Source organism: Grammomys surdaster, unplaced genomic scaffold (genome assembly GCF_004785775.1).
Source record: "Grammomys surdaster isolate TR1022 unplaced genomic scaffold, NIH_TR_1.0 125934, whole genome shotgun sequence".
Classification (NCBI taxonomy): Eukaryota; Metazoa; Chordata; class Mammalia; order Rodentia; family Muridae; genus Grammomys; species Grammomys surdaster.
The window spans coordinates 1390957-1418313 of record NW_021620757.1 but is presented as its reverse complement, the minus strand read 5'-3'; the positions used below and the strand labels follow the sequence as shown (position 1 = coordinate 1418313).

General features: G+C 41.6%; 1 protein-coding gene across 1 annotated transcript in view; it reads right to left on the bottom strand.

Annotated features, from left to right (window-relative positions):
* Nucleotides 1-27357, bottom strand: part of Vwa8 (von Willebrand factor A domain containing 8) — a 315245-nt gene that overhangs the window by 96476 nt on the left and 191412 nt on the right. Inside the window, exons 26-30 of the mRNA XM_028752706.1 lie at nucleotides 26465-26616; nucleotides 11679-11787; nucleotides 9950-10088; nucleotides 6843-7042; nucleotides 556-666 (exon numbers count right to left, since the gene is read on the bottom strand). Of these exons, the coding sequence (XP_028608539.1) occupies nucleotides 556-666; nucleotides 6843-7042; nucleotides 9950-10088; nucleotides 11679-11787; nucleotides 26465-26616 (711 nt within the window). The remainder of the gene's footprint in view (nucleotides 1-555; nucleotides 667-6842; nucleotides 7043-9949; nucleotides 10089-11678; nucleotides 11788-26464; nucleotides 26617-27357) is intronic.

Sequence of the window (27357 nt, the reverse complement as noted above, 5' to 3'; positions counted from 1 at the left end):
CTCTTAAGTCAATTATGACACTTAAAAATACTTTTTCAGTCTTTTATGAACTATGCATGCTTATTTGCAAAGCACTGGATAAACTTTATCCTAAATTTAAATGGCAGAAAAAATTTTCCTTGTGTGAGGCTACATGGTTTGTTTAATTTAGTTAATAAACTGAAACAGGTATCTGATAGAGGCAAATCAGTTGCTGTATCTAAGATCTTAACATATAAATCCAAAATATAACTCTGTAATTGGAAAATAATTAAGTTGACTGCATGACTAAGAATTTGCTATGAATATCCCACTCAAATAGCTCCAATGCCCCTTAATAGTCCAGCCCTGCAATCTTCACATTGATATGCTGGGTACTAAAGGGACCTCCTGCTATTTAATGGAACATCTAACTACACAGTCTTCCCATGTCAAAATCTAAAATTGCTTAATAACTCTTCTGTGGCTTCTAGTTTCTGTTGTTGTTTGGCACCGGGAGGCATAGACAGGCATCTGTTTTGGAGGTTGGGAAAATCCCTGGCAATCAATTTGCTAGGCAAATCTGGTATTCCTTACACCTTCTTCCTTGATCCACCAGGAAGACTTCTTAGATGTAAACTCTTCTGTGGGAAGGATGAGACGTCGGATGGCACGGCCATTGGTGTCGAGCAAGAGGACGGCATTACTCTGGAAATAAAGAAAACGGTATGAAATTGAAGACACCACCACCATAAAAACAGCAGTGACTAGGAACCTGAGAAAGAAGGTTACTATGATAAACCAAAGAAAAGAAAATGATATTGAAATGTAAGATATCACGAGAACTCAGTAATCTTCACACAGAATATACTTTTGGTTAATTTACTGAAGAATTAGGTGATTATGTAACCTTTTCTTTGAAGGTTGTCTTAAGATCAAAGATGGCTGCTCTATACTTGTGTTTATTAGTCAGGAAGTGAAGATTACCCTTGGAGTTGGAGAGATGGCTCAGCATTAGAACACTGGAAGCTCTCACAGAAAACCTTGTGCTGTCCAGTTCCAGGGGATCCGCCACTCATATCTGGCCTCCATAAGTACCAAGCACACACATAGTATACATGCCTACATGCAGGAGCTCTCTGTCTCTGTCTCTCTCTCTCTCACACACACACAACTGTAAAACAAAACAACCCACCACTACCAATAATAAACCACTGCCAATAACAAGAACATGCCCCTTCTGCCAGCTTTGTTTAATATTGGCCTGGCCTGAAATTCTTTCTGTGGTGAAGCCTAGGATGTGGGATTATCTGAGTGGAGATCTTCAGCATGTGTCTGCCCTGCCACCCATGGAACTTCCACTACAGTTGCTACAATAACACACAAACAAGGTTTCTGTGGCATGACTTAGAGCTGTGTGACAGAGGGACCAGCCGTCAGGCAGACAGACCCACAGACAGACCGGAAAAAAAACTCATGTCCTTTTTACTTAAACATTTAAGATGGTCACTTCTGGGTTCTTCTCCCTCTGACAAAGGCTTGGTGTTTTGTTTTTTCCCCCTCTGAAGGGAACTATTCCAAGTAAGGAACTCTCAAACCTCACACTGGAGGTTACTGTGGTGGAAACCAATACTCTTATGTGTCTCTGTATTATCCAGTTTTACCTGTGATAACATAAGCAGTCAGTTCTGAAGGACCATATACAATCCCCCACCTCTAGGTAGACTTGGACACATCTCCAGGACCCCTCCCCTTCCTAGAGGCTGGTCCTGTCCTCTCTGGTGCTTTGCTCTGTGTGCATGCACGCACAGACACACTCACGCACAAACACACGCATGCCTTGGCTTTCAGTGAAACTTGCCTGAGGGCTGAGACCTTGCCTTTCTTACTCCTTTACTCTAAGTCAGAGGAGGAAAAGAACCCAGTCCTGGAACCTATCCTAATGGCATCATAGTGCAATAATAATCTCTTGCTAATTTTTTTCAAGGAAGAAAATAAACCCTAAGTATTGAACTTATGAACTGGAACACATGCAATAGGGATTTAAAATTGAGAAAGCTAGAAAAGATTAAATGTGTTCAAATACTGCAAAGAAGCTGGTTTTCTGGTTAAAATATGAAAGCAGCAGAGTAAAGGGGTGTCTGTAAGTTACACCTCACTGTCTTGCAACTGTACAGTTTTCCTTGTTCTAATTTGGGTCTAGTCATCCTTGCCCTCCAAAGTTCTTATGAGAAAAAGCCACAGAGCACCCAACGACAACAGACACCTTATAAGATGCAGAAAACAATAAAATATGGTATGTTTGCTCCATTATTCCATAGTATCAACCAGATAGCTCATATTTAAAGTGAGGGAGAATACGATCCTGATTAGTCATGGCCTCTGCCTTCCAGTATGCAGTCTAGTCAGAGAAATGAAAAGAAATACAAAAAAGTACTTTACAAGATAATTTAATTAACGTACACTAGATAAAACATTATTCCCACCTCAGAGTTCACTGCACACCACGTACTCTGATTTGTGGCTATGTTATTTTTTAGTAAGCATGTTGAGAAAACTCTAACTTTTTCACAGGTAACACCTGTGAATGACAATTCCTGAGAAGAAGCCGCATCTATCTGTGAAGATAGGCTCCTGGAAGGAGTCTGTGTCTGTGGAGACTGATGGGTGGGCAGGCTGCAGCCCCAGTGCTGTGGAGAGACTGGAATCTTGTCGGCTTAGAGGCTAACTACTTTATCTTGGACTAGTTTTAGCTTCTGGAACAGCCATTCCTCGTTCTACTCTGTATCTGAACTAATATCTCATAATAACCAATAAAAAAAACCCCTTAGATGCTATTAATTTAGCAGAACACTACCTTTTACCAATCCAAGAGCTAAGACTGTCATCAGGTAGCACCTTGGGCCTATGAATAGTTCCCCCCATCTTGCTGTACCTGCTGCCTCTCTGGTGTACCCACCAGTTGTATTTTAAACTTGACTTGATTCATGACTTTTTTTGTTCTGTAAACTTCTAAAAACGTCATGAACCTGCTTCCATGTTGGACATGATCATTTTTACTGGCTCCAGAACAAACGCTCTTTTATTCTATTTAAGATGAGGCCCTGACACACTTAAAGTGGCACCCATTTCTGGTTCTCTTTAAGAACGTATGGTAGACATGTTCTTTAGAATAACGTCTAGCGTAAGGAGTCTTGTTTCCTGGTATTTGAATGTTTTGAAAATGGTGGTGAAAGCACAAAGCTTTTCCCTCTACAAATGTAAACACAAGGGTGGAGGAGACAGGTCTGCAGGAACAGGGCTTGCCCACAAGTACAAGGAAGGAGCAGAGCTTGGCTCCCTAGAACCCATAAAGGCCATAAAGGCCAGGCATTTTCCAGGTAGAACTGGGACCTGCCAGGCAATCTAGTGAGATAGACCAGATGAGCCTGTGTGCTCTGGATTCGTGTGAGAGGCCCTGCTTCAATATGTAGGCAGATTGAGGCCAAGAAGGACACTTGACATCACCCTGTGGCCTTGACACATACATACGCATGACAAATAATTTAAAAAGAAAGCATAAAATCAAGTTAAAAATTTACAAGGTCTCTGTCCTAGGTTAAATTCTTTTTGAGTAGCTTTTAATAGAGAAAATGTTTCTTGCATGATAAATACATACAACTCTGTCATAAATCCTTAGCTCTTAAGTAATCTGTGATTAAAGGAAGTCCTAAAATAAAGTGTTCGCCTTTAAAAATAAAAAATGATCAGATGATTAAACAGAGAATTCAGTGTAATTCCCATTTTCCTTCCTTTTCTAGGTTCAAAGACATGTATCCTCCTAACTGGGCATACGTGACCCGAGCACCGTCTGCTAAGTGAGACACACACACACACACACACACACACACACACACACACACACACACACTCTTCCTAGCACATGTGTCCACAGCCTGAGTGCACTGCCCCATGGGCTGAGAATGGCTTCCACCAACACTTGGCAGCCTGAAAGAGCTCTGTGGCTCCATCCTTTTAGATGTTAATGGGTTCCTTCTGTAAATGACTAATGATATATTCTGCCTGTGCTTAAAAATAGAATCTCACGTCACACATGAGTACAAGAAACTGTGGCTTTGGCACTGCTTGGCGTGGGGGCAGGGTGTAGGAGCAACTGAGCCATTTTCTTGTGTTTGGATCTGACTGGGAGAAGAGTAACCTCTGGATGACCTCCATGCCCAAGTCTGAAACACTAAAGGCTAAGCAGATGTACTGAAGAAGCCCTTGGGAACAGGGGCAGGGCGAGGCCGTTATTTTTAGTTTTCCTGTCCTCACTTAAGATTTTATTTTAGCAAGGAATTTTTGAACAACTTTTCAACTAACCAGGAGGACGCATCTACAGCAAAACTTTATTTTAAAATGATAAGGGCCAGATTTATTTGTGGCTGCACTGCGTCCCTTTCAATTCTGTCTACCAGAATCAAGAAGAAGGATTCCGAGGGCAGCCCACATGTTTATACCACTAGTTAAATTGCTCCATCCCTGTCCCCCCATCCCTCCCCCAGAGAGGGTTTCTCTGTGTATTCTTGGCTGTCTTGGAACTTGCTCTGTCGACTAGGATGGCTTCAAGATCAGAGATTTACCTGCCTCTACCTCTCGAGTGATGGGATTAAAGGTGTGCGTCACCACCGCCCAGCCTGACTGCACTGATTCATAAAACAGTCAACTGGAATAACCTCTGTGAGGAGGGAGAGGAGGGGCAGCTTGAATGGCTTTCAGGATGCAGAAGTCGGACAGGGTCTGAGAGTACCTAGAGGCAAGCCACAGGCCGTGGAAGTCAAGTTCAGCTCTACAGTGAAAACTTTATTACCTTGATGAAAAAGTCATTGAACAAAAAATTAGCCTAGAGTGTTGCCAAACAATTGGATCTTTTGAGAAATACAACATGAGCTGAGCATCTAAAATCTAATAGTGTTACAGAATTTGTATGTGTAAATTTCTGTTAATGTGACAAGCTGAAAATCTGGGGCAACTGTTTGAATAAATACTTCCAATTATGAGTCGCGTCCAAATTTGATTAGCTGATTAAATTTAAATTCACCCTGACAGGTCCTGTCTATGGTGGATTCTTCTGGTTGTGAAGCTCGTATGTGGGACGAGGCTCTGAACTCAGGTCTCCATGCTTTCTGTTGGTCTGTTTGCTGTTTGGGGCCAGGTCTCACTGAGACACTCTGGGCTGTCCTGGAACCCACTCCACATGCCTGCTGTGTTAGGAAGTCCTGCCAGCTGCACTGTCAAATGCATCTAGGGCCAATCACTTATGACCTTCACCCTCCTCCAGGCCACCAGGATTTTTTGGAGTGCTCACTGTGAGAAGATCTTAACTGGCTCCCCTTTTTTTTTCTGTCTCATTTCTCACTGATAACACACAGTAGCTGAAGAAACCCCTTTCTGACATGACAGAGCACACTCCCCTCTTACTCTCAGGGCCCAGAACCTTCCAGTGCCTACAAGGCTCTGAGCAATCTGCTGCCCACCGGCTCCTCTACCTCCCCTCTACTCCTGCTCACTGAATAACCTCTCTACTTCACCTTTTCTCATCCTTGTTCAATCCTTAAACAGGAGGAGGGAATGTTCTAGCCTCTGGGGTTCAGAACGTATCATTTCCTGAACCTACAGGCTTCCTCTGGGTTTTCATTCCCGCTCACCTCCATCAGACACTCAGGCCGTTCTGACGGCCGTTATTTTAAGTTGCATCCACTCTCTCACGTCTCACACTGTAGGCCAAGGTGGAATTTAACTAGTGGTTTATTTCTCTTATTGTCTATCCTGGACCAGATTTTAAACTGAGAGTAAAAATAACTGCTATCTCTTTGTAAAAAACAATTTATTTACTCACTTATTGCGTTTAATGGGTTTATGTGTGTGTACCTGCACAAGTTTATGTGTATAATGTTCATGTCATCGTCTGTAGAGGTCAGGAGAGGAGAGTGGGTCACAGGCGACAATGAGCTGCGGTATCAGAGAACTGGGTCCTCTGCAAGTGTAGTAAGTACTCTGAACGCTGAGCCACCTTTGCTGTTCCTTGCAGTATTTCCAGCAGCAGGCATGGGAATTGTAAAATAAATGCTATGCCGTGTGCAACACCGGGCAGTTGTTAGGTAGAGATAGGCACACAAACCAGACCATGTTCTGTGGGTATAGTGCAGATTAATGAGACCTTTAGAATTTCCACTAAGTGAAGTATAACCCGTCTTCTGATCTGTGTCATCTGTTTGGAATTACTTTCAGCCTGACACTAGCTAGGCATCTGTCCTTTTCATTAGTGAGACCTTAATTTACTAATCTATAAATGTGATGGGCGGAAGTTGAGCATTACTGACACAGAAGAATCCCAACGCACTTCATTCTGTGGATTTCTGTGGTTATCTCTGAAGAATGTCATTTAGATCTCAGATAACATGTTATCTCCTCAGAGGAGATAACTTGGCACTCCTCTAGTTCCATTACCCTCCTAACCTACTTCATCCCCACCACACTCTCTGACATCACCCCACTTCTACAGGACCTGGAGGAGATGTATTTATTTACTGGTTTACTAGTTTTCTGTCTATCTTTTTAAAAAGACTGACAGTTTCTTAACTGTCCACGTGGTAAGTTGGAAAACTGACCCGTGACCTGTTTCCAGACTTGCAAAGTGTGTTCAAGTGTCTCCAGATAGAAGATAGTATCCCACCTTTGTGATCTGTGTGATTGGTACAGCATGAGCTCGGCCAATGTAGGGCCCTGCCCTGGATCTTTCTGAAAGCTCAGGTTTTCTATCATAGCTGATATCACTCTTGACTTTTTCTCTAAAGCACTCAGTCTTCCCGCATCGGTACCTGTGAGTGCCTAGTGTGCCTTACCTGCTCCTCATGCACAACAACTTGACCCTTGAGTGGACTCCCCAGCGGTGCTACTGACACAAATGGTCGCCAGGATCCACTGGCCATCCTTGGGAAAATGTCAAAGAAGTCCACAAAGAAGCCATTTTTCCCAGTCATATTCATGAAGTACAAGGAAACAGGATTGCATGCAGCCACGTACAGAGTGTGTTCTCCATCTTCTGAAATGAAAAAATGTGTTCACTGTGCAGTCTGTGAACAGTTTTCTGGCTGGTTAATGGTGTAGCACAGCTGAGTCTTGCTCCTGAGCACAGGGCAGGCGGGGGGGGGGGGGAGCTCAGCACATGGGTTTTAGGTTTGTCAGGCTGACGAACTCTGTTCCCACCCTAAATGCAGACAGTGACACCCACGTAGTAAAGCAGCACCATATAGTAAAGGGCTCCCAAAGAATTCCACAAGGACCCGTGATAACTGCATTAGATACTTGACAATCTGGGATGTCAGGAGACTTTTCACTATGTGGCAGCAAAGAGCTCCGTGGCTCAGTGCTTTCCTCTATCATGACATTGTTCTTTCAGAAGCATTTTGTCAACATCGTCTATCTGCTAAGTTCTCCTCTTTTAGACAGTTATTAGGCTACAGAATTTTCTTCCTATAAATAAGAAATTTGATTCTTAAAAGATCTGAGCCCTGTGGGTCTCCCCTTCCCCAGATATGGCAATGAAGATTTAACTTAAGGTAATGAACATGCTAAGCAAGATTTCTACCACTGAGCTAAACCCTCACAGTTTATCACTGTAGATTTTAACTTCTAATCTAATGTTCATATCTGAAATTTTCTTATGCAATCTCTCTTAAATCCTAGCCTATGTCTAGCTTCTAAAACATAAAGCAATGCTTCTGTATGTTTCAATCACCAGCAGAGCCAATGGGACTGCAGATACTAAGTCAGTGGAGCTGCAGTGGGCTGTCATGTTCTGTGTTTTAGCAAAGGATGCCAAAAAAGTTAGTTTGGGTGCCCCCTCCCCCGTAAATCAACAGGGCCATCATCTCTTACATGAGAACCTTGAGGTACAAGCTGCTTTTGTCTGATGAGTGCTTTAAGCATTGCCTGTCAGTTATTAACCTTACAGCAATCACATTTCCTTAATGTCAAATTAGATAAAAAGGAAGACAGTGAGATGGAGTAGAATTTGGTCCGATCCAAGAAAATCTGGATCACATATGTGTACAAGCCATATCTAAAACATTTATACAAATATGCCCAAAATATCAGTTCTACAATAAATAGATATACACTAGAAAAGGTACATTAAAAGATATATTAAATTTAGATAAATAAACTAATATCAATGAGGAACACAGCCACCAGGCTGGGCATGGTGTCACACACCTTTAGGCAGGTGGACCTCTGTGAGTTTGAGGCCAGCCTGGTCTATATAGCAAATACCAGGCCAGCCTCGGCAACATAGTGAAACCCTGTCTAAAAAAAGAAGGAGGAGGAAAACAATGAGGGAAAAGAAGAGGAGGAAGAAGCTGAAGAAGATATATTTTATTATTATTATTGTTATATTATTATTAGTTATTATTATTAGTTTCTGAGATAGGGTCTTACTATGCAGCTCTGGCTGTTCTGGAACTCACTGTGTAGACTAAGCTGGGCTTGAACTCACAGAGAGCCACCTGCCTCTGTCTCCTGAATGCTAGGATTAAGGATGTGTGCCACCATATCTGGCCTGTTACTTAAGAGCTGATATGAAGTATGCTGTAGCAATTCCAAGTATCAGTCAGGATAGCAGAATTTGTACCTTATTGGCCTTTTAAATGCATCCATTATGAACAAAAATAAGTTCAATTTAACATTCTATGAGCACTTTCCTGCATATGCGAGGGCATCAGGGACACAGGAGGACCAGTGGCAGAAATACACACCCCACAATCATTAATTGTCTCACATTACAGGCAGTAAGTGCTGTCTGCTCCTTGGCTTAAACATATAGATATATAATTAACTCCAACTCTCTCCTAAGAAAGAGCTGTTTTCTCTAAAAATGCAGAATAGGTTTTAAAAAGGAGAAGGATGAGAACTAGGGGGAAAACCAGTTTGCGGATGTGGTTCCCTGAGAGAAAGGGTTACATTTTATCGGGGAGGGGCGGGAATGTGTGTGTGTGGGGGACAAGCAAATGAGTCTTTTTCAAGGCCAACTGTGACTGTCTGCTAGAGCAACCTGAAGCACTGTGCTCAGAACAGGGGCCGAGAGCAAATTTAAACAGTGTTGCAGGCAATTTGCTCTCCACTACAGCTGTGTGTTAAGAGGGTCACCATTCATCACAAGCACCAAAGTTCGACCTTCATCTATCCACTCTCAAACTCTCTCTCTCTTTACCAGTGAATGCAACATATCCTGATAGGAGCACCCATCCTTTACCGACAAACAATAATACAACCTCCAACATTTATTCAAAATGGCTGACTTGAAGAAGAAATGACAGCCACAGAACTTACAGGGACAAAAGCAAGATCCAGACTGTTCTCCTCAGTGATTCTATCTCAGTCAAGTTAGCAGCTGCCCTTGCCTTCTACCAGTTCATTCCTACCACTTTAGTAACAGACATTATCTGAAGAACATCTGTCAGGAGGTACCCAGAGTCCAAGGCACAAATGAGCCAGTGGTGGCAGCAGCCTCCAAGTATCGAGCCAACGGCTCCCACCCTCTGCCTGCATCCCTGACAGTGGGGGCTTAATAATGGGAAGAGGCTCCAGGCCTCAGTGCCATGGTTTACGCAGTCACCAAACTGGACCCCAGCCTCCCTTCTCAATCCAGTGTTTCTCCTTTCTCTTCTCCCCTTCTATTTTCAGCACACTCCTGGGAGTGTTTAACTTTGTGCTATGATTGTAATGAGAAACAGACATCTGCACACCAACCCAGTGATGCCTATGTGGGGTCCACAATATCATTTTATGGGGTTGTTAGAGGAAATTAGTTCTAAATTATATATAATTGCTATCTGGATCCACCAAGTCACCAACCGTCTCTCACAGAGTTCTTGATGCCTCAAGATTATTGTAACCCCTCTGATTTTAAATCAGTGCAGGAGGAAAGGATCAAAAGAATCAATGGACATACCATGTGATACAGCGATGTCACAGATTAAATTAACTTCATCCATTGGAAACTTCCAAGAGGTACATTCTTCAGTAAAGTTTAGGAATCTCGCTTCATGTTTTTCTATTGGGTACTTTTCTATGTTCACAAGAACTGGACCCTATAACAAAGCCACAGTCTTAGTGAAGACAGTTGGGTAGTCAATAAAACAGCTCTTCCAAAATATAGTATTTCTGTATTTCATATCGTGACATACTCTATTATTTGACATGGTACTTAAAACTATAATAATTCTTATCTTCATGAGTGCTTTCTCATGCTGTAGCTCATTACATTTCTCTCTCTCTTTTGTTTTATAATGAAGTATACTATGTCTAAAGCACAATAAGATTTCTGACTATATTTCTTCCTAAACCAAGAACCCATTTTGACCTCCAAATAGAAAAAGACCCAGAGTTGCTCAAACCAGCAAAATAACGTACGTTTACAAACTGGGGACTAGTATATTTCCACTGTAAAGAAAGATTATGAAATCATTATACTGAAATGAAACAGCTAAAGTGGATCTTTTAAATTAAATGTTTAAAAATAGGATATTAAGACAAACTACTCCCCCCCACAAATGACTGATAATCACAAGTGCTACTTATAAATGGGAGAATGTTTCATATGTGGTATATGATTATTTAATATAAGCAAAGGAACTAACTTGATTATATTGTGTGTATCAGTTCTGGGTAGTTAGCTTTAACTTCCTGGAAGAATCCTATTGTACAACTAAGTTTTCAATGACTTTCATGCCCTACGGTCCTTAATTAATCAAGATATTGAGCTAGATATTGGCATCCATGTCCCCTCCTATCTAGAGTGTACCCAGGGGACTGAAGAGTCAAACGGTATCCCTCTTCAAACCTTGAGCAAACATTTCTAGAAGTGATTTAGGTGCTCTGATTACACTTAAGTGACATTGAGGGGGTGGGGGGAACAGAAGACAGGGACAGGTCTGGCGAGAAGCTCTGATAAATGAGAGATTCTATGCTCCCAATGGACTGACAAACCAGAACTCACTCCTGGATTTTCTAAATACAACTTTAGTGGAAGAAACCATCTTTTGGTTTATGTACTGTCATAACTGGTTATTGTGTTACAATGACAGAATTTTGTTACAACAGAATCTTTCTAGACCACAAAATCTACCATATTATTTTTGGCCATTTACAGCTTAGGTCTGTTGACTGCTGTCTGTGTAGATCCCAGAAGTGAGGATAGTAGCAGACAGAAAATCACCTATTTTAGAACAGTGATTTTAGCGTGATCCCTGACTTCTGTTCCTAACCACCCAGAGGAGAACTCTTTCTACCTGAAATGCTTAGAATGATTTTGATGATAACTAATAACGAGTGACCCTCTCCTTTTCTCAGGAATACAATGTCAACAATGTATGGAAAACAACTGAATCTCGTTAGCATACATAAGGTAACGACAAATATCACAGAGTCACTCTGTAAGGAAACTAAACAATATACCCAACTGATTGTCCCAAAACACAAGATTGGCTCTTAGAAGTTTTGTTTGGCCAATAGCAACTGCCTACATTGAATTCCTTGGAGGTCAGGTTGAACTTTAAGTTGGCACAGAAGCTAAAGAGCCAACCAACCCGTAAGTCACTCCTCCGACTGTGTGGACCCATCAATAGAAGATTCAGAAAGTTGTAGATTCAATGTTAAGAGGGAACAATGACGATAGCAACCTTTACGTCAACGTGATGCGTTTCGACTGGACACAAGACCTTCTGCATCCCACTTCCCGCCTGACCGACGGTCCAGTAGCCCATGAATGTCTTTTCTGGGAGAGGAAACCTGTTGAAGATGATTTGAAAAAGTAAGCATTTTTCCCCATTATCAAGTGTCTTAGAGTTACTACTGCTTTGATGAAACACCATGACCAAAGGACTTTGGGGAGAAAAGAGTTTATTTGGCTTATACTTCCGTATCACTGTTTATCATCAAAGGAAGTCAGGATGGGAACTCAAACAGGACAGAAACCTGAAGGCAGGAGCTGATGCAGAGGCCATGGAAGGGTACTGTTTTCTTATATAAACCAGGACCACCAGTTAAAAGATGGCCCCACTCACAATGGGCTAGGACCTCCCCCATCAATCACTAATTTTAATGCCCTACAGACTGGCCTACAGCCTGATCTTATGTAGGCATTTTCTTAATTGAGGTCTCCTCTTCTCAGATGACTTTAGCTTGTGTCAAGTTGGCATAAAAGCTGCCAGCAGGAAACATATTTACTACCTATCACCAGGAGCACACATACATACAAAGAATGTTCTGTAAGACTCACTTAGAATGCAGTCTATAACATCATGCTTAGAATGTTCATTAGGATGAGGAAGGCACTTCACTTTGGACATTCAGAAAATAAGAACCTGTCCCATTTCATCTTAATGACTATGCTTAAGGCTAACATATTTCCCACTGGAGCTGATACAATGTGTAGTAACTTAACCTGCTTTTTTTTTACATTTTGTGAGCTACCATGTAGTTGCTGGGATTTGAACTCAGGACCTCTGGAGGAGCAGTCAGTGCTCTTAATCACTGAGCCATCTCTCCAGCCCCTTTACACTTTGAACTAAGTAGTACCCTACCCTGACTTCTGATAGAATTGCTTCCTACTTGATTTATTTAAAGAAATACAATTTTTTTTGTTTTGAGACAGGCTCTCACTATGTAGATCAGCTTGGCCTTGAGACAACGCCCTCAGTCTTCCAAGTGCGAACACTTTTTTGAGATAGGATATTATGTATAGCCCTGGCTGGCCTAGAGTACACTATGTAAAGCCAGGGTTGCCCCTCACTTGTGGCATTCCTTCTGCCTCTGCCTCCCAAGTGCTACACTTACAGGCATGCAATACAACATCTGGCTTAAGCAATTTTTAAATAAAGCGATTCCTATACTAAAGCAAATATGGCAGTGATAAAGAATAAAATGTCAGTCAAACCTGAGAATAAAGCTTCTACTTCTTAATCACAAACCTTTTCACTCGAAAAGGACCAGGGATCTGTCATTTTCATTTAGCTCTATTTCTGATTCATCATATGGTACAGCAGCAACAACAACATGACTCAGAGTTCAAAGTTCTCTATGTGGCCAAAAATCAAAATATGTTTACAATGAGTATGGTGATCATTCACACAGCACATATTTGTACTGACAAGTTATTTTGTTTTCAGTAAAGTTATAGTCTGATATATATTTCATAAACTTAGTAAAACTATATAGCTTTGATCACTCTTTGCATAAGACAAGGAACTAAATGCTCTGGCTGAGTATGCTTTTTGACCCGTTGAAACTTGAGAATAAGAAAGGGCCCTCATAATGAGTGTCTTCTAAGGCATATGACCCTGTGAATACGTGATTTAAAATACATTGTAAGGAACTGAGATGACACAGAAGTTAACAGCACTTGCTGCTCTTACAAAGGACCAGAGTCAGATTCCCACCTTGCCTTGCAATCACCTCTAACTTCAGCTCTAAGGAAACCAATGTCCTTTCTGATCTCCATGGCCACTCCCTCCTCATACACATCAATAAAAATATTCAGATACATCCGAATAAATTAATAACATACATTTTAAGTACCAAGGTCGTGATCTTGACTGAGAGTGAGAGGTGGCTGGGCCCATGAAGAATTAGAAGACTATGATGTGTTCTTTTAAATAAAGTAATAAAATGTGTTTCTGCAATAACAGGGCAGAGCTCCTAGAGTGGGATCTTCCTTGTTCTTCTAGTTTGAGGAACAAACTGTATTCTTCAATTGTTCTCCTAAGTTTACTGTTCTCCAAATATGGAAGGAGAAACAAGGAGATACATGAGTTTCTTTCTTAGCATAGTACTGGTGAATGTAAAGACATCTGGGTTTCGGTCCTGGTTCTTTGTTAACTACCTATGCAAAATTGTAAAGAGAGCCAGCTAATATCTCAGCATTAAGTTTTTTTTTTTTTTTATTTCTAAAGAAAGGACTGATCTAGAAGGTCTTAAGGGCTTGGAGAGTCTGTGATAATCATGGAAGCCAAAGCCAGAAATGACAGTACAGTTTAAAGGGCTTGTTTTACTTTGGTGCTCTTGACTGAAATTGATCAATCAGAATGACAATATCTGTACCTATCAATCAGATGGGTTCCTTGGTCAATAGGCATGCTTTTCTTAAAGAATAAAGAAGCTCTAAATAATCACATTTGTTGGAGGTCAAAGTTTTCACATCTTGATCTAGTTACAGCTAGAAAACTTCGTAATAAAATCACCGTTTGTTGATAAGAAATGCATCCAAGGCTGAGGATACATCTCAGTTGCAAAGGCTTGTCTAACAGGAGCACTTGAAAAGCAACACCACTAGTGTATTTACTAATACTTTTATAAATAGTATTAAAGTGCCAAGTAAGAAAAAAATCCCATTCATTTGAGAAAAGGTAGCCTTTCTCAGATTCTAGATCTTATGGTCAATGCCAGAGATGTGCATAAATCTGCTTAAAAGTTGCCAGCCCATTCTAAGTAACAGCCATGGAACCCAGCCTGCTAGCTATCTGAAAAACTAGCCTTGGGATGGACTTTAGTTACCTCACACAGACGGCACACAGAACCATGCAAACCACAGTGTTCTATTGACAGTGTCAACAATGTTGAAAGATGCATTGGCAGGTGGCCTGGAGACAGACAGACAGACACACACACACACACACACACACACACACACACACACACACCCCTGATTGCTTCTGGACCCTGACAATAGTTGGGAAACCATAGTTCCACATTTATTTCCCATGAAGGCTCCTAGAAGCTTTGTGTGTGTGTGTGTGTGTGTGTGTGTGTGTGTGTGTGTGTGTGACCAGACCATTCTTAACTTTCTTCCCTTCAGTGTTAGCAGTCAGAGGAGAGGAAGCATTGTTTGGAGTATGAACAAGTTCTGGAATAATCAATAAAATGGTGCCTATGGAATGGGTTGGGAATTAGGGAACGTTACCCTGATAAACAGTTAGCAAAAAAGGTCTTCTTTTCTATTTTACTGAAATGTGGCATCCAACTCCGACCAGATTAAGTTTTTATGTTTGATTTGATTGACACAACAATGGTATTTTCCATGATTTTAAGATTATGTCACTGTGCTGTTGAACTGTGTTAATGTTCTGGCTGGAATGATGTCTGGGTTTGATTTTAAGGGGGAGGAGCATGAACTCCTCCTATAAATAGAATCACTTTTTATTTTCAGTGTCATTCATCAATTTATGTGTTTTAAAACAATGATAGATTTTAGTACATGTGTTGTGATGTTTCCTAATCCCTTGTGGAAGCAGTAACAAAGATCTGAGACCAAGAGTTTTGAGTAAGAGAAAGGTACACATCAAAATTATGACTTGGGTCAAATTATAGTACTTGGAGCATGTTAGAGAAAGGAAAGGATTTGCTTTTTAAAAAACACACAGACAAGCCATAACACAACGCATATGGCCAGCAAAGTTAGGTAACATCATCTGAGGGACACGTGAGAGCTGTCTCAGAAAACTTCCAAAAAGAGGGGGGCTGGGTTTTTAAAGCACATGTTCTGGCAAATTTCTGCCTCCTCTGAACCTTTGCCAACACTATTTCTGGAGTCTGAAAGAAAACACATGAAGATTTGGATCTTTCTAGGACCATTATGCAATTGGTAGTTGTTGGCACACCTAGTATCAACAATTCCTAAGACATTTCCTTACCACAAGAACTACGAATGTTTATGGAGATAATGAAACCCTTCAGGGTAGTTCTACCAACCCAGAAACTCAACAATAACTACCATCTTCAAGAAGAAATAGAGCGTCTCCAATTTTCCTGCCCTGCCTCACTCGTACCATCTTAAGATCCAACAGTGAGCTCACTGCACGTTCACAGACAGTCCCTGACCAACACTCCCCACTCGGGGCTCTTTCCCCTTTGCTCCAGGCTACCCTGTAACTCAGCCTTACCTGGAACTACTTTTTCACTATTCCCTGAACATGTGTATTTTAATGCCTCCTTGAGGCCATTTCCATTCACTCTGCCACCTCCTCTCTTCACTGAGCTATTCCCCTACCCGCTTTGATATCAGGTATCACAGAGCTAGCTTTGAATTCATCTTGGAACAGAGGATGACCTTGAATTCTAATCTTACTACCTCTACATCCCAAGTGTTGGGTGTGCTGCATGAATCACCACACTCAACTTGGAGATCCTTCTTTTAAAGCCACAATCCAAATATTATTTGCTGTTGAGTCCCTCCTTTAATTTCATTCTGGGAAAAAAAAATCAATCTTTTGTCCTTCTGGGTTTCTATACAAATTTACACATATGAAACCCTGAGAAGTTTTATAGAGTCAGTAACTTTCCAATTTAAGAGAGGCAAGAGAATACAAGTTTAGAGAGAGTAGGTTAGAAATGAATCTATGAAATCTCTGATTTTTTTTAACCTAATAAAATAAAAACTCAGCACAAGGCTGAGCATGGTGGCATATGCCTATGATTTCGGCACTTAGGAAGTTAAGGCAGGAATCTGAGCTAGTATAGATTACCTAGAGTCTTCGAGATAAGCATGGGCTATACTGTAACCCCCCACTATATACCCTTATACACTCCAGTCACATGCTTAACAGAGAAAGAAAGCCCATTTAAACACAAAATAGCAGTGATGGGCATGACTACAGATTCCCAGTGGTATCCTCCTTTGTGGAGAACTGTAAAATCTCCCTCCCCACAGCTCACAAGTCCCTGTCAACTTTACAGTGTTTTGCTGAACACAGTATGTATGTGAGTGTGGTTTTGTATTTTCTTCTGTATTCCCGACTCTAAGTTTAGTCATTAGTTTCATTTACAAAGTGTACCTCTGCCACCCAGAGCCTGCTGAGGCCACAGAAATGCTGTCATCTGGATTCACAAGATGGGAAGATTGGGTAGAACTGCTATTTTTGGCTGGCACTTCCTAACACACCTCCTGCTCTCCAGAATGACCCTGCAGTGTCAGGGAAGCTGTCCTGCCTTTCAGCCAAAGCAGATGCTGACAGCTTGAGCCATGGACTCTTTTTCCTGGCTGTTTTTCTCCTGGAGGCTGTTACCAGGCTACAGGTCTGGAGGCTGGCTTTAAAATTTCCTTTATCTTTCTTCAAATTCCCCTGGAAAGAAAATACCATCTTTTTCTCTGTCATCTGCTCTAGCAAGTATATCTTAGTGGTTTCAAATCTTGTGTTCTTTCCTTTCCTAATCATCTCCAAGAATGCTTGGGAGTGAAACTCCAGCCATCATCACTGGCAATGCAGAAACTTCCTGAACTTCCACAGGATAGACCCACAGAGGGACAACCCACCTGAGAAGAAAGATATTAAGAGTAACACATCAATAGCACATGCTTCTGATTTAGTTAACTGGTGATTCATTGCGTAGGGTTCGGGCTTTATTTAATTAGTAAGAGTTTGCTTAGGGTCCACTGATTGGCCACTTCCTTCTCTCAATGTTGTCCTCTCTTTTCCATGTTGCCACAGGTAACTAGGTCCTCCTTCATCACCAGGGACTCCTGCCACTGCCCCCCAGAGACTTCCTATGCTCAGGGTCCCTGCTGATCCGTTCATCACTTTTCAAAAATGAAGAGCTCTTTTCTACAACACAGGTCATTCTGGCTCTTCCCTCTAAGCCTCAATACCCTGTATCCATGACCTCACCCTGCCACTTACAGAGTACTTGTACCTCAAAATACACCCACATTTTCTTTACCTTTGGGACAGCAAGAGGACCCAGTGGGGTAAAGGTTCTTGCCCATGACCTGACGTTGATCCCCAGCATCCACATGGTTGAAGGAGAAAACTGACTCACGCTAGCAAACTGTTCTCGGCCTCCACACACACTCTGCAGCAGGCTTATGAGGAATAAAATGTAATTCTAAAACTTATTAAATTTCTCTGCTTGAGTCGTTCTCCCTCCTGCATGTGTCCAAGCACACAGAATAATACTGCCCAGCGTCAGCCTCCTTGTCCTCATGGGCTCACCCAAGGGCAAATGCCTTTTCCCACTCACTGACAGACAGCTACAGCATGACACACACCGCTTGTTCTTGACCACTTTCTGGGTCACCGTGACCTACTTAAGACAACACTGCATCCTGTTGACCTTTGGAGCTCTTGCTCCCACATGGTGCCCTCTCACCCCCTCCCCAGCAGCACACGGGAAGTGTCTGTTTAGTGAGTGAATGAATGGTTAGCATTTGGACCTATTTGTTTTCTCCTCTCAGAGGGGCAAATCTTCCCCAGTGTGTTCTGTCTTAATGTTTCCTTTGCTTAGAAGAATCTCAGCAAAGTGTGCAGTCTACTTGCAAGCAAGTGTGAAAGTGGCCTCACCAGGCCTTTGTAAGGGGCATTCTGTATGACCAGGTGACATGAGTTTATAAAACCTCATCTACAAAAGCTTGAAGGATTAAGGAAAATGATGTGAGACCACTTAAGACCTATATAATCTCAAACATCCTCTCAAGACTAGGCACATTGAACTATTTTTTCCCATTCCAATAAAGGATCAAATCAACACATCTGGGCAGCTACTCTCACACTGTAGCAAGAGAATACAAAGCAAAGTCTGTGGAAATGGAATTGGCTACCGTGCTAAGACTGGGTGACTGTGTGCTCTGCTGTGAGGGGAACATCTTTATCAACACCCCAACCTCCCACTCCACCAAAGCTCAGACACGACCCAGAAGAAGAGGTGAGAAGAATGTAAAAGTCCAAAGATGTGGAGGAGCACTGGGCAACACTGTCGTCTGCGCATGACACAGCCATTGAACCCATGCAGTCGTAACTATGGTTACCTGTACAAGATCAAGACAGCCAAAATTCCTTGGGGAGCTCCCAAGGTCCCACCCCACCCAAGGAGCAATTAGGAACAAAAGGGAAAGTTTTCTTCTATAGATACTGATAGGTTGCCCATTTATAAACATAGACAACATCAACTGGACTTAATTCATTATTCAAAAAGTAGAGAGACAGCTGGATGTAGTGGTGTATACCTTCAATCCCAGCAGTCAAGAGGGAGATACAAGCAGATCGCAGATCTCTCTGAGTCTGAAGCCAGACTGGTCTACATGGTGAGCTTGCCAGGGTTAAACAGTGAGACCCTATCTGATAGGGGTGGATGAAAATTAGGAATGTGTGCTAGAGGGACTTGAAGGGAGCTCACAGAGAAAATGAGGACACATATGATCGTATTTCATTGCTTGAAGTTTTAGACCTCCCATGTTCAACTTCTCTACCCAATCAGATCCTGTACATCCTTCTCTAGGGTCAAAGGAAATAGAAAAAAAAAAAACTATCCTAAAATTCACATGGAACCACAAAAGACTCTACATAGTCCTAAGAACGAAGACCAATGCTGGAGTGGTTACCAACCGAGATCTCAGACTACTACAGAACCACAGTACTAAAAATACGGGCACAGATGGGCAGGCAAATGGAACAAAACTGAAGATCCCACATGGTACACAGAGTTTCAGCCATTCAGTAAAAGAAATGGCTATATATCTGACAGAGGATGGATATCTGGAATATATAAAAAGAGGTAAAAAAAACAAACAAATTAAGCAGTTGATTCATTCAAAAAATGTGCTTGGGATCTGAACAGAGGAATCTTATAAGGAGAAAAAAATGGATAAGAAATACTGTAAAAGATGTTCCTTTTCTCTAGCAATCAGGGACATTTCTTTGAATAACTTGGAGACTTCAGAGTAGAAGGAGCGTGGTTGAATGCCCTATCCTGCTATTTATATATCATTTCTTACATCACTCAAGGAACTGAGCCCTGGTTCCTTCATGTGTAAGACGAATCCCAACACACATGCACATCTCGTACAACAGGGGAGTTGATATTCCTAGTGTTCTTAGGGAAAGAGGTCAGGAGTTGAAAGATACCAACTACTATAATTTTTGACGCTTTAAAGATGTGTAGAGGCTGGCTGGGGATAGCTCAGTGGCAGACCATGTGCTCTGCATGCAAGAGGCCCTGGGCTCAGGCTCTGGTGGTGGGAGGGGGCTGGGGGGCATTCTGTGTATCTCCAGTTGACATTTTTGGATTGATGCATACCAACTCCAAACCTACTGTACTGAAATACCGGAGTGCCTGCTGACTTGATCTCTCATCTGCCACAGATGAAACGGAAATATTCTGTCCTCAGAGGAGGTGCTGGAGTCGGACCAATGCTTTATTGTGATAGAAGTAAAAGTTCCAAGGAAGAGCAATTTCTAAATAGAAAAACTTTTACTTAGCTTTTAAAACAAAAAAATGAAAAATTCCCATGTCAACACACTGGATGCTTAAAAACTAGAATACGAAAGTGATATATACTTTCCAAAACTAAAACAGTACAGAAAGCCTCTCCCAGTGAAGGGTAGATACCATTTTATTTTAAATTGTTTAAAGTGAAGACCATCAAAAACTCCTATTAAAACCATGGGTTAGCATACTTCTGTAACTCATCAATTCAATGTCATATTATTTAGCTTCAAAGTGAGATTTTACAACATTTTAAATAAAGAGGTAGGAGAATGCCTAGCAACAAGACATCTGAGTAGTAATTGCCAGGCTCTACCAAGGCTCTGTCACCACCAGTGGTTACTTCTCTGGTGTATCACACCAAATTTTAGATGTACAAGCCATCTAGTGAGAATATCTGTGTATGTGTGGAAGCACAAGGACACTGAGCCACATCCATATAGTCACAGAGCTCTGATCTAACAGGTCTTCTTTTTCTCTTGAGAGGCTCTCCCATGGCTTACAAGTCTGCTCAGTGGTGGGAGTAAGTGTCTTAAGCTTAAAATCCAAGGAGGGAAGGGAACAGAGCAAAAAGAGAAGTGCTATACGTAGTTAAATCTATTTAGTTATTTTTATTTTTCAACAAAGATACTTGAGGATGAAGCGTTTTAGAAAGTGTGTCTCTTAGGAACTTGTGCACTCCTAAGAGAAAAGCCTCAGGAAGATAAAATGACTGGAAACAACCTGATGCCTCAGTACCATGACACAGCACATAGGACTGTAAAAGGTCCCAGAGATTTATCAGCAGGCAATCCTGGGAGCCTGCGAAGTGGCTCAGTTGGTAGAGTGATTTCCTAGCATCATATAAACTAGGCAAGGTGACACATGCCCAAGGTGACACATGGCCGAGTGCTCAGAGGCTAGTCTGGAATACAAGAGAACGTGATTCACAAAAATCAAGCAAAACCCCAAACAGTTATTCCTGTAGGGTTGAATATATGGAAGTCTTTGGTTTCTTGGTATTTTGTTTACAAATTAGCAATAAGAAAAGTGGCTTAAGAAAAAATGAAGAGGTGCCGGAAGAGATACCAAGTCAAGGGCAATGAATCTGGAGTAAAAAGAGTGGCCACTGACGTGGTTTCAAGGTTGTGTGTCACAGGCAGGGCAAGAAGCAGAGGCAACTCTGGAAGCTGGAGGTAACTCTGTTTATTCATCTCACAAGGACCACAGTCAACGAGAATTCATCCTGTGTTCCGAGTCAGGAGACACAGAAGTCAGAGATGGTCATTCAGAGTCTTATTCTAAGAGCTTCCATCATGTCACAGGGAAAACTTACATACACCTGTGTGAGCACACAGTGCAAGTATATGAATCATAGGCTTCCAAGTAGAATAACTGAAAATCATAAGTTTCTTTGCTTTTATTTTGTAAAGTCCTTTTTAAAAAAACAAAAAATAAAAAAAATTTCAGTTTCTAATAACTGTTTCAGAAGTTGCCAATAACATTGTTTATATTGTCGTTGGGACACACACAGCATGCTGGTACAGTCACACAGACAGACAGACACACAGACACACACACACACACACACACACACACACACACACACACACACGCACAGAGCAACTCTGCCTCTGTTTTCTAATAGTCTCTAAGACTCTCTGTCTCAAGTTCCTTATCTACAGATGCAGCTTCATGCACGGTGTGTATGCATGTGGATGCGTGTCTAACAGGTTTACTGTGAGAACTACTTTAGCTGGTGTAGCTCACACTGCCTGGAGAGCACGAGGCACTCGTCACCTACCGTGCTTCTGCTGCCACCGTCTAATATGATTCCATTATCCTTATCTCATTATTGTGACAATAAAATGCTGTAATCATAGCATTCTCAAGCATCTACATTTTATTTTGTATGAAATGACAGTTCTTCCATTTTAATTGCGGTTAAGTATAAAATAGTGTATGTCATTTAAAGTGGAGGCTGAAAAAATGCTCTCCTTCTTTTAAAATACATCTCCAGCATGATGGATTTTTATAAATTATCCTAAAATAGACCTTTTAATTTGGAAGCACCGATATGATAGCAGAATGTTACTCTTAAAAGGAGCTTCAGAATAAGAGCTGAGTTGAGGAACAGGCATGCAATCTATGCTAAGGAAGTTTGTAACTATAAGCATACGTACCTATGTTTATAGTACATGGTGTATATATGTTTTTCTTTGGATGTTTAGAACTAATCCTGTCCTGTATGTAATATGTTATATACATATATACATAAATTAAATGGTACCATATACATACAACACATACAAAAATAGCATTTAAAACCAAAGCAATAGTTTCAATCCAAGTATTCCCATGTCTGCCCATGACACTACAGCATGCAGACCTGAACGGCTCCATATGGCAGACACACACCACTGACGAGTTATTTAGCCACTGAGCAAAAAAAAAAAAAATAACGGAATTTCAATTCCCTATGAAGCATATTTCTATTTGGAAGTCATTTCTCCCCATGTGCCTGATTGATCGTATTTATCATTTCTTTAACATGTCCTTTTTCATGCAGTAGAAATTGCAAAGGGGATAAACCAAAACCATCCTGAGAAGGTCCTAATAGAAAGGGGTTAAGGGCAATATGGAAGTCTGACCGTCAGTTCAGACCTGGTACCAGGATCTGGGAATGTTTGTGCATCAAGAAGACGGGCTATATTGTGACCAAACCACTAAAACAAACAAATAAAACAAAACCACCCCCTCCCTCCAGCTAATCCCAACAGGCCTGCAAGCTTTATTAAACAAGACAGTAAAGTTCTTATCACACTGGGCCTGGAAATGCTCTGTACTATTTAAGAGAAAAAGAGGGAGAGAACACTTTTCTTCTGGGTATTTCACCACAGGGCACTAAAATGATGGAGTTTTTTTTCTTCTCTTTAGATAGGCTCATACTGTGTAGTCTTGGCTGTCCTGAAACTCATTGTCTAGATCAGCCTGGCCTCCAACTCAGAGATCTGGATGTCTCTGTTTCCCAAGTGCTGGTATTGAATTCCTGGCTTGACACCACCACTCTTAAACAACCCATATGTATTCTGATTTGAATTGAGGAAGGACAGACAATCTGCGGCTGCATATCAATACCACGTAAAAACCTCCCTCTGTTCCAATGCCTGCTGCACTTCTCTTCTGAGCTTCATGAGGTAGTAACGAAATTATCTCCCCACTCTCATCTTCAGGTAGCTGTGCCTGCATTTTCTAGAGACTGTGTGATCTTACTCCCATCCAATCAGGATGATGGTTAATTATGTAACAAGAGAATTAAAGGTTTTAACAAGAATCTTCATTTATGGAAAGAAGATATTAAAGTACTTGGACCATTTTTACCCTTCTCTCTTAGGAATGGGAATCCAACCGTTTCAAAGTCTATGCATGTACTGTCCACAGTCATTCTCTAGTGGGGGAGATGCTGTACTGGCCAAGGCCAGAGCTTTTCTGTGAGAGCTTGACACCAGAACTGTCTGGAGACTTGAATTTTTTAGTATTTGCATATAAACAATGTGGGGATGAGCCCAAGTACAAATATTAGTTTTCTGTATAACTTACCCACACAGCTAGACATCATTTTATACATTTTTAGTATATCTGTGTTTAAGTCGAGTTTGTCATGTGACTTTAGGTATGCAGTTTTCCTCTTTAGCATCTTTTAAAAAATTTTTGAGATGAGGTCTTTCTACATAGTCCTGACTACCTAAGATTCACTTTGTAGATGAGGCTGTACTCGAACTCACAGAGGTCCCCCTACCTTCTCCTCCTAAAAGGCATGTGCCACCATGTCCAGCTGTGGCATCATTTTTGACACAGAGTTTGGATTTTCAGATTAGGATGCTCAATGTGGGTTACTACTTATAAAGTCTGTTTGCTTTTGCAGACACAGGGAACAGTACCACTCTGCTAGAGGACAGAGGCTGTGAGACAGTAGAGTCTGTGAGGGCAGAGTCTGTGAGACAGCAGAGCCTGTGAGACAGCAGAGGCTGTGAGACAGCAGAGGCTGTGAGACAGCAGAGTCTGTGAGGGCAGAGTCTGTGAGACAGCAGAGGCTGTGAGGGCAGAGTCTGTGAGACAGCAGAGGCTGTGAGGGCAGAGGCTGTGAGACAGCAGAGTCTGTGAGACAGCAGAGTCTGTGAGACAGCAGAGTCTGTGAGACAGCAGAGGCTGTGAGACAGCAGAGGCTGTGAGGGCAGAGGCTGTGAGGAGCTGTATAAGGATAAAGCACACTCTGGCTGGACCAGGACAGTCCTGTGTCCCATGTCACATCTCCTTTTACAGTTACTGCCAACACTTCTTCCATTCTCAAAAGTGCCCTGATCTGAACAGCAAATTTTATTCTTATGTTTTTAATAATAAAATGCTCTCATTTTTACCAGCAGGGATTCCATTCAGTGAAAAAAACTGCTCCAAATTCAACTGAAGAGAAACTCATCCCTTTATGAGTGCAGCTGTGTCCGACAGAGGGATGCAATCTAAGATTCGACGGTGTACTAAATCCCAAGCCTTGCTGAGTTTACCAGCTGACCTCTCCAATGTAAGGCTGGCAACCTGACAGGAATAGTCTTTTGGAACCCCTGGGTTTTGTGGAAGGACCAGAAAGCAGCAGTACTGTGAGCTGCTGGAGTCACTGCAAATTACAGATGAAAACCTGCTCTGAATGACTGTGCACATTCTACAAGATACAAACACCTCTATCCCCAGAACACGTCACCTCTCCACATTTGCTCTTGGCTTATTCTTAGGTATATGCAGCTGTGTCTAGCTCAATCTCAAGTGCAAGGTCGACCCTCTTCTCTCCAGACCACTGCTGTGAGCACAGAGACGGCAGTCTTTTGCCCTGGCAGGTACAAGCACACTGCACTAAGCACTGTTCTTCACAACTAAGCATAACAAGTCAAGTCATTATTCTGCCTTCCTTCCAAAAGAAAACTGCCAACAATTTTCTTATAATTGGTGTGCAGAACTAATTCATGTTATACCAATAAATAATACACTAAGAAATTAGCTGCAATTCACAAGTCTACTTTCCACAGAGATAGAATCTTAATTATATAAGCGTGTTTGCAGTGATTAAACCATCCAATTGCCAAGTGAAAAGAAAGAGAAGGGTCTGTAAGAGTAACAGAAGCTTGTATATTAAAGACATGTTCTCAACTCTCTAATACAGAAGATGTTGTACACGAGAAATTACATTGTTCAAAATGTCCATAATGACGCTAACCAATCACTAAAACAGTATTGTATAGAAAAACATCAGCATAAGCAACTGACTCCCACTCAGGATTCCTGAAAGAAAATTACTCATTGACAACACAAACCAGCACACTCAGAATGTCTACCATAACACCATCTTGTGCTTTTACCACAGAAGGGAAATATTTGTTTCTCTTTGAGAAATTCTTGGTATGTTAGTAATTTATTTTTCTTGGCTTCTATATGATGTTTTTATAATGACTTCAAAGAATGATGATATGTGGACTTAGGAAAACATATATTGCCAGACTAATCACTGACTTAAACATAACTCATTCTAAATAGTGCCTCCCATAAGAGAATCAGGTCCAGTAATTTACCTTAAGAACTGTGATTGCTTCATGTGAATTTATGATAACCTACATTTTGTAGACAGAGATGCCAACTACCGTCTGGTCAACAACATATTTGGTTTGAACATATAAAAAAGGTGGGTTGTCATCCCATGTGCAAGGAATCCGATTTTTCTCACTACCTCTGTCATCTATAAAGCTAGAATAAGCACCCTCAGATCTGCATTAATCTGGAATATTTAGAAGCCTATCTGTCATAAAGAAAGCATCTTGACAAATGAACATTTTGCTCTTTATGCAGTTTTCACGGCTGCACACTGATGTGCACTGGATTATGAAATAACAAGACCCACAGTCATTCAACAAAAGGACAGAGACTGAGAAAGAAACAAATATTTCCCTTTATTTGAGTGTGTTACATCTACTCGTGGGATAGTCATTAAAAATTAAAAATTTTAATTTACAGGACTATAAATGATGCTACTTAACTGAGAACCAGCCAGCAAACAGTAGCATCTGAAGAACACTACTCCTGGAGGGCTTCCCACCCACACCAAGTCGGCTTAGTAGTGTCTACAGTAGATTAACAATGCCTAAGTCAGAAGAACAATGCTCAAGGTTATACCAACAGGGGGTTTCCTTACTCCTTTGCCAGCTGCACATTGGTAGGCTTTGCTCCAATGGGGATCCCATATTTGTGCAAAGTGTTCATCAAAATCTCCCTCATGTCACTGTTGTAAGAATCAAAGTCAAATACATTCCGAACCACACTGGAGAGGCCTTCAGCGGGAAATTTCTGTATGGAAAAAAAAATGTTCTCATTATCTATGAGATAAAGCTTACATCATCATACGTTTGTAAAACAGAGCAACAGCACACCGACGTACTTCAGCAGAAATGCACTAGCTGTGTCCAATAACCAGGCAGTAAGGAAACACACACACTTGTGCTTAGCAGCGACTGAGGAGGAGGACTGCACCTCCTCCATTTCTGCTGCATACCTCAGGTGTGGACCCCTGCTCAGACCCTCAGTTGGCTTCTTGACCTGCTTACTGCTGCACTATTCCATCAGCCAAGACATGAAACAGACTAGACGTCTGCTGACTGATGAATGGATTGATATATGGTATGTAGACACATCCGGTTTTATGCAGCCATAAAGAAACGAAGTGTGTCACTTGGAGGAAAATGCATGGAGCTGGAGATCATGAGACATGATGCAAGCCAGAAGCAGAGACAAGCATGCTGTGTTCTCTCTCATGTGGATTCTGCACTGAGCGAGCACACAGAGGACATGCAAGTGGAAGGGGGGCTCTAAGTGGTGAGAATGAGGTTTAAAGGAGGAGCGGTGTGGGGGACAAAGGAGGGTGAGAACGGAAAGATGGACTATTGCGTTCTAGCGTTCTCTCTTACATGCACGGGCGTTGTAACTATGTGCACACACTCACACAGACACACACGCAGCAGAGGGAACGACGTGGAGAGAAGGAAGTAATATGAGGTGAGGTGAGGAGGAATAATGGGGAAGAGCAGAGAG